This window comes from Eurypyga helias, unplaced genomic scaffold, assembly GCF_000690775.1.
Source record: "Eurypyga helias isolate BGI_N326 unplaced genomic scaffold, ASM69077v1 scaffold10069, whole genome shotgun sequence".
NCBI lineage: Eukaryota > Metazoa > Chordata > Aves > Eurypygiformes > Eurypygidae > Eurypyga > Eurypyga helias.
The window spans coordinates 1-10,881 of record NW_010271361.1 but is presented as its reverse complement, the minus strand read 5'-3'; the positions used below and the strand labels follow the sequence as shown (position 1 = coordinate 10,881).

At 48.8% G+C, this 10,881-nt stretch overlaps 1 protein-coding gene across 1 annotated transcript; it reads right to left on the bottom strand.

Annotated features, from left to right (window-relative positions):
• Positions 1-5: 5 nt before the first annotated feature.
• LOC104514957 (fibrinogen-like protein 1) lies at positions 6-1,729 on the bottom strand (the record flags this gene model as incomplete). The annotated part of the gene is made up of 2 exons (XM_010158778.1): positions 1,701-1,729; positions 6-572 (listed from the first exon to the last, which is right to left on the bottom strand). Coding segments are annotated over exons 1-2 (596 nt in total), but the record flags the coding sequence as incomplete, so codon positions are not given.
• Between the last annotated feature and the right edge of the window lie 9,152 nt (positions 1,730-10,881).

Sequence of the window (10,881 nt, the reverse complement as noted above, 5' to 3'; positions counted from 1 at the left end):
TCAGCAGGACATTCTGGCACCTGTCATACCACCAGCCCCCATAGCTGTTGGCACAGTTCCCACTGTACTGGTCCTGGTCCCTGTCGGTTGTGCTGAACTTCATATTGTCATGAATGCCACCCTTCTTGGGGTGATAGCTGGTCAGATAGTCATCCCCATCACCAGTAAACCGGCCCAGCCGCAGCGGGTACCCACTAGCCTCACTCTCCACCCTGAAGATGTCGTACTCGGCATAATGGGTGATGTTGGCTTTATTCCGCACAATGAAGCGGACCTTGTAGGTGCCCTGCTGTGTCAGCAGGTGCAGGTACTCGGTGCCTAGCCAGTGATCTCCCTGCACATTCCCAAAGCCGTACTTGTAGGTGGTCCAAGATTGCTTCCATGTGATCTCAGTGTCATGAGAGTTTCTCTGAACGACAGTCCAGCCCTTGCCTTCGGTGTCCATGTCGCACCACACCACTCGTGGGGGTGACCCCGCTGGCTGGATGACGTACACCCCGCTGGGGCTGGTCTTGCGGAGACGGCTGCAGTCTGTGGGGAACCCTGCAACAGCAGCAGTGGCAAACACAGGGTAGGGTGGGACAGAGAAGGGTCACAGAATCACTAAGGTTGGAAAAGACCTATAAGATCATCTAGTCCAACCATCAACTCAACATTACATAGGGTCATATGAATCTGTCACGGCAACAAGGAGCTCCTGCAGCAGAGTCAGGACAAAAAGAGCTGGTTTTACCTGTGATCTACTCTACAGAGTGGCTTTTCCACCGGCTCATCCATAGGGCAATGAAAGGTCACTAAGACAGTGGGCCTGGCAAAAGCCCTAGGATCTATTTCTCATTACCTGCTATTTTATTTGGAGCCTTCTAATGCATGTCTCCAAGAAAGAGGGAAAAAATCTTCCAGATGCCAGCGATGTCCTCCAAGTATACCTAGCCTAGTAAGTCAAGGTCTTTATATATTGCACTTCAGCTCTTGCAAGGATCAAAAGTGTCCAAAATGCTCTACTGGTGAGGATATGTAATGAAAATTTATGTTTTCCCTGGGGAGCCATGGCATTGCAAAAGAAGGCTAAGTTCTACTTCGATCTCTTCCCCCAGCTTCTTGCAGTTTATGTTTTAGCAGGAGTGATCTGTCATTACTTACTTGCCAAACTAATATGCTTTCTAATATGTTTTTCTTGTTTTATTTCTGATGAGGCACAACTTGCTTGGGGTAGTTCCAATTCAGCCCATGAATTTGTTGATCACACAGTTCTTGTGGGAGTGTCACCCCTCCTTGCAGGGAGGAAAGGAATATACCTAATCCAACAAGAGCTAAAAACCTCCAAAAATTGCTGAGAGGATTTCTCCTAGAACTGAAGTGTAAAAAGACACAATCACTGCAGAGTATTCCTGCCAAGTTACAGTGTTTGGGCAGAAACCCTTTGGTTTCAGCATAGAGCCACCAAGGGGTAGAAGATGTCTTGACAGGCGTCAGGCTGCTTACCTTACAAACCACAGCCCAGGGGTTTGTGTATGTGAGAAATTCTTGTCCATCAGCCTGGGTATATGCTGGCCTTCCTAGCACTTAGCAGACTTGAGAGTCACTGTTGAGCTAGGGACACACTTTCCTGCTCTGCATCCTTGATTCTCAGCCAGTGCCCCCCACCCACTCCATACTTACCACTCCGGGAGCTGGCAGTGGGTACTGCTGGGCTAGCACTTGCACAGAGGAGAAGCATCACCACCATCGTGTGTAGAAGGACAAGGTCCCCATGAAGCCAACTTGTCCCAGCCTGGAACCCTAGGGAGGAAAGAGCCCAGCACCATTAAGATCCCTGGGCAGTCCCCTCTGCCCTTGCCAATGGCACCCAGGGAGCTTAGACAAGGGAAGGCAGAGCCACAGGACAGGGAAGCTGCAGCTTTGGTGCAGGCTCTGCCCCTACAGCACTCTGCAGATCTGTTCTCAGAACCTACAGCCCAAGAGTAGCTAAGAGGACAATGACACAGCTAGGTCTGGGGAAAGTAGCTTGCCAGGGGGAGGGATCACAAGAAACAGTTCTTTTTGGAGAACTGCTTAAGCCTTTTATATAAGCCACTCCAGCCCAATGACAGCTACTAGGAAACCATATCCAAAGGATGGGCCCTATTGCACAGATACCAGCTCCCATGCAGAAAGGAGGAAATCTCCTGGGCGCACACAGTGACACAAGCCCAAACCCTCTGTGCTTGTCACAAGCACGCCCTACAGCCTGCACTAGTTCAGTTGCTGGGGGAGATGCCATCATGCCTGGGGAAAGACCCCTGTTCAAACACATGTACCCCATGCATTGACCAGGAAAGGAAAGGACCAAGTTGAAATCTAGGTCTCCACACTAACCTCCCTTGACAGGACATAGAAATACAGGGCATAGGTAGCTTGGGGGAAGCATAGGCTGGCACCAAACGTGTGTCAGTTGGTGCTTTGGTCTTGCGTTCCTTCTGCTACCAGAGTGCCTGGCTGCACACATCAACCAGGCAAGATCACGGCTACTGTCTTGCTAATCTTCTTGTGTCTTTGCATACTCACCCCGGTCAGGTCTTGTTTGAGCCCAGCACCACCCATGAACGCAGAGTGCTGCTGGGAAGATAACTCACCCATCACAACAGCACAGCTGAGCAGAGAGCAGGAACCCAGTGGTGCACCCTCACATGCCAAGCTTTCCACGGTGACTTTATAGGCACTGCACGCACCCACTTGTGTTCACACCTGTTATTGTAGAGGCACAAGGAGGCACTTGCAGATTGTGACTCTGAGCAGTTTTCAGATCCCATGACAGCATAACTAAACCCCCTGAGGGGAGGGAGGCATGCCCTTCCAGCCAGAGAAGTACAAAATAATCCCCTCCATGATGAGGGACTTCAATTATTGACTCTCCCAGCCACACAAACACTACATGGGAATTGCTCACTGGGAGCAAATTCTGGAGAGCCATGACCAAACTGAAGTGGAAAGACCCAGCTTTTTAAGGATGTACACACAGAAACTAGCAAAGGAGGAGAGATTAGGTCTCCTATTTGCACAGTCCCAAAGGTGACCTTGGAAAGATGACGATAGGTCCTCAAGAGACGTGCCTGCTTTCTAACTCTCTGCTGACAGGTTTCAGGATCGTTAAGTTAGCAGCCAGAAGTCACTGTATACACAACGTCCCCTGGCACCCCAATACACATGCTCTGAGGGCAAGGGTAACAAACAGGTGCCTGTGGGTCCCTTTGCCACTCTCCTTCCCAATCCTTGTCTTTGGTCTGGTGAGACCCTGCAGATCCTCCCCCCAGCCCCAGCAGTGTCAACTAGGGGTTGCTCCTGCTACAGGAGCAAAATAGTCTCAGGACAGATAGTTTAGGAGGGCTGTTCTTCATGCTAAAATGTGCAGAGACCTCAGTTCTGTTAAACTAATTTTAAGATGTGGCCTTTCTACTCTCTTCTCCTGTGTTAGTTTCAGTAGCCTATTGACAAGATTTCTTCTTCATGGCACGGCTTTAAACCTGGTATTCACAGCAAGCCAGTGTCAAGCTGAGGGTCCCACCAAACTTTGTGTACTGTACACATCAAGCAGTGCAACTTGCAGATCTAGATGGACGGTGGCATCCAGACCTCTCTGAGGTAAGACCCTGGATCAACTTCTATCTCCTGCTTCTTTGGTTAGAGGTTGGGAGCCCTTTTCTGCAGCTTCACTTAGTAATGGTGAATCATATAAACAGCATTCCCAAATCTATGGAGGGAGAAGGGCCCAAGCTGCCCCATGTAGAAGAACCCCAGGCAGAGGGGTCATGTCCCCTTTCTGTGGGGGCAGGGTAAGTGGGTGACTTAGGAGCTCCAATGGGCTGCCCCTGGAGCCAAAGCCTGTCTTAAGTAACACAAGGTCTCTGGGTGGGGTGCCTGTACCAGGGCTGGAAGGCAGGCTGCTGCTGGTCAGCCACCACTGGGATCACTGCTGACAGCAGGACTGCCAGAGGCAATGGGAACATGGAACCCACAGGTCATGGAGAGAGGGGAAGTCGTCCCTGATCCTTGCATACAGCAGGCTCCACAGGGCTGGTCCAAATAGGTGCAAATGGAATTTCCTTCCAAGAAACAGTATGTCATCAGGACAGCATTTCTACAGTCCAGCAGATGCCCTGGTTTTGACTTTAGCTCAAATATGCCAGTGGGGGTGTCTTCAAAGCTATCAAACAAAGGTCTTCTAAATCATGCTGACATGGAACCCCTTTCTAAGAAGACAGTTGCAAGAGGTCTATGAGCAGATACAGGTTGAAAGCAGAGCTGAGGACAACAACCAGTGGTTGCATTCCAGCGAGGCAGAGCAGGGGGCACTGTGCAAGACTCAAGGGAGGAGAACAAAGCCATGAGCTAGCTCTCTAGGAGTAGCAAAAGCTGGCTGCTCCTCATGGGCAGGCAGGTCAGCAGGCAAGGATGAACCCTGAGGGAGCAATGCCCATGCTGCTGGGGCTCTGTCCTGTCGTGTCTGAGCACACCAGGCAGACCTGAGTGTTGGCAACAGCTCCAGGCATGAAAGCAGTAAACCATGTCCAAGATCCTTGCCAAAAGGACACACAGTGTAAAAGTCAGGGCTGGAGATAAGCTGCAACATGGATCTGAGGGTCCATCCAGGAAATGTTATCTATAGTGTATGTCTAAAATCCATCCAGAAAACAATGACAGAGAGGGGACTGTTCATTCAATGTTTGAGTAGAGACCAGTAACAAGTGGCATTCCTCAGGGGTCAGGATTGGGACCAGTGCTGTTCAACATCTTTGTCAGTGACATGGACAGTGGAATTGAGTACACCCTCAGCAAGTTTGCTGATGACACCAAGCTGTGTAGTGCAGTGACACAATGGAGGGAAGGGATACCGTCCAGAGGGACCTTGACAGGCTGGAGACCCATCAGAGCTGGGGGTAATGGTGGACGAAAAGCTAGACATGAGCCAGCAGTGTGTGCTGGCAGCCCAGAAAGCCAACCGTATCCTGGGCTGTTTCAGAAGTGTGGCCAGCAGGGTGAGGGAGAAGATTCTACCCCTCTGCTCTGCTCTTGTGAGACCCCACCTGGAGTCCCACGTCTATCTCTGGGCCCCCAGCATCAGAAGGATATAGACCAGTAGGAGCAAGTCCAGAGGAGGCCACGAAGATGATCAGAGGGCTGGAGCACCTCTGCCATGATGAAAGGCTGAGAGAATTGGGCTTGTTCAGCCTGGAGAAGAGAAGGGTCTGGGAAGGCTCTGTGGGCTATAAAGCAGCCTTCCAATTCCTGAAGGGGGCCTACAAGAAAGCTGGGGAGGGACTTCTTACAAAGGCAGGGAGTGACAGGACAAGGGGTGACAGGTTTAAATTGAAAGAGGGTAGATTTAGATTGGACATCAGGGAGAAATTCTTCATGAAGAGGGGGCAGAGGCACTGGCACAGGTTGGCCAGAGAAGCTGTGGATGCCCCATCCCTGGAAGTGTCCAAGGCCAGGCTGGATGAGGCTTTGAGCAACCTGGTCTAGTGCAAGGTGTCCCTGCCCATGGCCAGGGGGTTGGAACTAGATGGTCTTTAAGGTCCCTTTCAACCTAAACCATATGATGCTATGACTAGAGACCAGTACTCATACAGTGTGGCTCAAATTAGGACTGAAGGCCCAGGGCCAAGACGAAACATGGGCCCAGGAGAAGGTCCCATGTGGGACTGGACACCCAGCCTGCTCCTCCTCTTGCCCTGTCCAGCACAAGGTGGGGTACAGGAGTCCTCATAACTCAGAATACTGCAGGTATCAAAAAGAATGGTCTAGCATTGTCTGTAAGAAAACCACGTTGTAAGCACTCCTAGTAGTGGAGAGGGGTGTGAAGTGAGACCATTTTACATCAGTCTGATGTCACAATTCCCAAAACACCCTGGTGACTGCTGCAAGGGCTATGGTGCTAGGAGAGACCACAGTGCACATTGCACAAGAGGGAGCATGGTGGTGGCGGCAGGCCAGGCGTGTCAGGAGGCACCTAAAGTGGCACTTTCTGAAGTTCGGTGCACAATTTGCCAGGAACACTAGAGTACCTCTTTCGTGAAGGGCCTAATAGGGTCTCCAGTGGCTGTTGGGCTTGATGCCTGCTCTGGAGAGAGTGATTTACGCCTGATGTTTGATTTTCATCCAGGAAGTGGAATGTCATCTGGGTATTTACTTACGAGTTGAAATGTGCAGAGGTGCCCAGAGGATGCCGTTCCCCAGGGAAACCCTCCGAGGGCAAGGGGACAGCCAGGCACTGTAAATCGTAATTGTTTTAAGGCATTTGCTTATTGGCAAAAAATTATTTGCTTTGCCTCTGAAGAAAGCTCTTCACCTTTATGAGCTACAGCCTTCATTGAGGACATATCGCTTAATGATGAAGAGCAAATAAGCTATAAACCACTAGTCCTATTGCCAACCAGAGAACAAGTGCTGTGGCTGGGGTCTTGTGCCTCCACCCCTTCACCTGCTGAGACCTATAACTTTCAGGCTGGACACCCCTCCAGCCAGGTAAAACCGACTCAGCTTCCTGCTCCGCATGGTCGCCACAGAGACGCCATGGGTGAGTGTGGGACGGGATGGGATGGGATGGTGTTGTGGTTTAACTCTGGCTAGCACAAGACCACGAAGACTCTCTCACAGATCTCCCCTCGCCTCCTCCAGCAGAGGGGGAGAATCGGAGAAAAAAGACAAGGAAGCTAGTAAAACTGAGATAAGAACTATTTACTTTTTGAATCTAAATATATACAAATACTACTACTAAGAAGTAATTAAAATAGTAAAAAAATAAAACATATGATACAATACGATACAATTTCTCACCACCAACCAATGCACAACCAGGTCCCAAAAAGTGAGAGTCAGAGTCAGAGAGCCTGAGAGCTGCAGCCTGAGAGCTGCAGCCTGGTTAGGGCAGCAGATTCTGAGCAAACCCTATCAGGGACAGCATGACTGGGAAAACTAACAGACCTACCAACTCATGAAAAAATGAGCCAGCAAGGGAGTTAGCAAAGCATCTAACAAAGGAATCAAGGAGAGTGTTAGCAAGTGTAAGGAAGTAAAAGAATAAGAGAGTAATGTCTCCAGAACCCCCTCCCCGCCTCTGCCCCGATCATGACATACTATGGAATGAAATACATGTTGGTCAGTTTGGGTCAGCTGCCTGAACTGTGTGTCCCCTACACTGCCTGTAGCAAGACAGCAAGAGCTGGGAACGCAGCTGCAGTATCAGAAGCTGAGAGAGACCTTGAATTTGGTGCAGACATTCCTCAGCACTAGCTGAGACCTTATCAGTACTTTTCTTAGCATAAATGCAGGCACACAGTTTCAGGAACACAGCTTCATAGCAGCCACGGTAGAGAGAGTTAACTCTTTCCTGACTAAACCCAGCATGGAGAGGAGAGGAGAGGAGAGGAGAGGACGTTACTGCTGCATGTGGCTGTGGGTCACAGGGCATCCCAGCACTTTGTCTTCTGCAGGGCTCCCTTCTCCCTACAACCCAGCCATCCTAGTGCTAAGTCTATTTCTGGGCTCACTGTGCCCTGGACTGGGAACTGTAACAGGAGTCTGCATATTCTGCTATTTTCAGGTTGTATCAGCATAGCCCTAGAGTGCCAGATAGCCCATTTTACAAGCTTCTTATTTACCATTCTTTGTAATGTTCAGTTCTCCAGGGAAGTATTAAATATCCTAGAATAGCTAATGGATTTTTTAGATATTCTTGCTTAAGGAGCGATATTGAACAGGTATCAAGATGTAGAGGTTAGGTGCTCAAAAGCACACTGCTGGCCCAGAAGAACAGTCAGGAGAGGTTGAACCTCTGCCCATCATTGCCTTCCTATGCAGACCTTTCCTGACCGTTCATGGGAGAAGGGGCCAGCAGTGAAGGCAGCATTGCTCCTTTTGTGGCCTAAAGAAGAGGTGTCTATAAACATGCCTCTAAACAAAAGTGTATCAAGACAATAATGTTATGTAGGCATTGAGAAGCAAATCAGTTGGACTGAAGTGTGTGTAAAAGCCTTTGCTCTAAAACTGTAACCAGCACAAATGACTGGGACAGCTCTGAGCATTCCCAGGAAGGGGTGCTTGTCTCTGGGGTGGCTGCAATCACACATAGCAGTTCCAGGCCAGCATCATCAACCAGTTTCTTTCTCAGGCATTTCAGGGAACAGTGCCAAACACAGGTATCCCAGGGTGGTGCAATAGGTTTGGCTCTGCTCTTTTTCAAATAATGGAAGGATCACATTGGCAATCTGCCAGGGTTATCTACCATATCATGAACAGATTTCCCCAAGGGCAGCTGTCTCCATAATGCCCTACTCTCTAGGAATCATGATAAACTTTGTATTATTTTATTTAGATTTAATATTATAAAAATTGTGCTGGTCTCCCTAGTGGCTCTGAACAAGAGGAGAGGAGCTGGCTAAGTATGGAAATTTTGAAGTAGACATATAATCATAAAAGACATAATTTGCACCAGCCAGGCAGCAATTCCTGGAAGTTTGTGCTGCCCCTCTCAGTCATGCCGCTTTCCTGCAGAGCAAAGAAATACATGCAGTCCTGCCTGGCGCTTGTTCCCACCCAGACATCTGGGTTCTTACTGCTCACTAGCCTGGACTGGAGGCAGGTATAGTCTCAGTTTACACCATGTGAGTGTGTCTCAGGAGTGCAATGGGAGCTGAGAGGACAGAAGATTCCTTCCTCCACACTCACCCTGCTTGGTATCTCCAGTCTCAAGACTTGGTTGTTACAGCGATTTCTGGTTGCGGTCACTTTGGTTTTGGACAAGGTTTTGGACTTCTGTCTTAAAAACCACCAACAGCAGGTGCCACCACTAATGACTCCTGCTAATGAGTATATGACAGCTCATCTAAATGAGTGAATTGGGTCTTATGGCTTCAAGAGGGAGCTCTACACATAAAGAATTTTATTTTCCCATTTTGCTCTTCAAGTAAAGGAGTCAAAAGGGATTCATGGCTTTTTAATGTACCTTTTCTTCTTTTTCCAACTTCTTCCCATTTCAGCTACCCAGCACATTTCTCTCCTGCTTTTCACCTGCCTGCTGGCCCTGGCAGCATCTCTTCCTGTCTTTGAAATAAACAACTTTCATCTCCTCAATGGCACAATGGATGAAATTATGAATGCTCCGCCAGAGTCCTCGCAGCTCGGTAAGTAAACCACTACAACAGGGAGAGTCAAACAAGGTCATGTTTAGTTGGATTGTACACAGATCTCCTCACCAACCTAACCACACTCCTGTAACACAGAGAAAGGACTAAATACTGCTCTATGTGTGGGCAATGCCAAGGCAATGTAGGCTGTCTTATTGGAACAAGAATCATCTCAAGTTCCTCCTCTTCTTGCTGCCTGTCTCTTCTCTTGTCTGGCATGAAGTTCTTTTGTCCATAAGTGAGTCCAATAGTCCAAAGCCCAGAGTTCACAGATCCCAGAAGAAGAGAGAGGTTTAGTCTCATTGGCAACAAGACCAATCCATGGGTGTTGTGGACCATGGGCTCTTCTTTGAGAAGCAGTGTGAAAGATGTTAAGGCAAACAGTCACAATGCGTTTTGAGGACACAGAGAACAGTAGCCACCTCTGGAAATCACAAGGTCAGGTGAGAACTGATTCAAGAGACAAGTGAGTACAAACCGAAACTAAGTGAAGTTAATACAAAGAGTCTAAGCAGTGGCACTGATACAGAGCAACCAGCCTCATGGTGGCACACAGTAACCTACCTGGGTATATTGGAACAATGAGGAAGCCTCCAAGAAATGTTCCTGGAATAAAACTGGGGGCTGTAGGTGGAACACGACACATCAGAAAGAGCTGGTTCCCTTCCAAGGGAGGAAGATGAGCCCTTGGCAGAAGAGCTAAAGGTTTGATGTTGGTGTCACATGTGCCTTCACTGCAAAGTTTATCTGTCAGGAAACTGCCACCACAGGGAGCACCCATGACAGATAAGAGCTTCACCGAGAACTGCAAGTCTCAGTAGAGAAACGGGGTGTGCTCTGGGTTTCACACTCATGTCTAACTCAGAACACTGGTAGGGTGCTCTGAAAACATGATCAGCATGAATGCAAGATGGATAAGAAGGGCGGCATGCCAGAGAAGACAAGCTGACATTCAAACATCTTGACTTGTGGAGGAGGACTTCCAAACAGATGAGAAGGAAAGGCAGAAAGAAGCAGGGGCAGGCTGTGGCTTACAAAAATAACATGAGTGAACAGCTTCATATGGCTGTACTAAAAGCAAACACTATGGTAGAAAAGTCCTCTAGACCACATTACATGAGTGTTTCCCACTCCACACAGGCTCAGGCCAACCACCATGTTCACTGGTGGGCTTTGAGACACATTTGGAGAGAGTCAAAAGGAAACAGGTTAAAAGTCTGTATGTTAGGGAAGGCTAAAGAACTGAATGGTTTAGCCCCAAAATCAGAACACCATGGAAGAGGAGGTGATAGCAATATTACAGTCTGTCTGCAGGAAAGTGTACTCTGGGTGTAGGAATGGGCTTATACACAGTGCAAGTGAATTAAGTTAAACACTTCTGTGCTGGGTTCAGTCAGGAAAGAGTTAACTCTACCATGACTGCCATGAAGCTGTGTTCCTGGATGCAGAGAGCAGCACTGATAAGGTCTCAGCTGGCACTGGGCAATGCCTGCACCAGATTCAAGGTCTCTCTCCGCTTCTGATACTGCAGCTGCATTCCCAGCTCTCGCTGTCTCGCTACAGGCAGTGCAGGGGACACACAGTTCAGGTACCTGTCCCCAACTGACCAAGGCAGTATTTCATTCCATAGTACGTCATGCTCAGGGCACAGGTGAGGAGGGGGTTCTGGAGTCATTACTCTCTCACTCTCTTTTTTGTTTACTTCCTGGCACTTGCT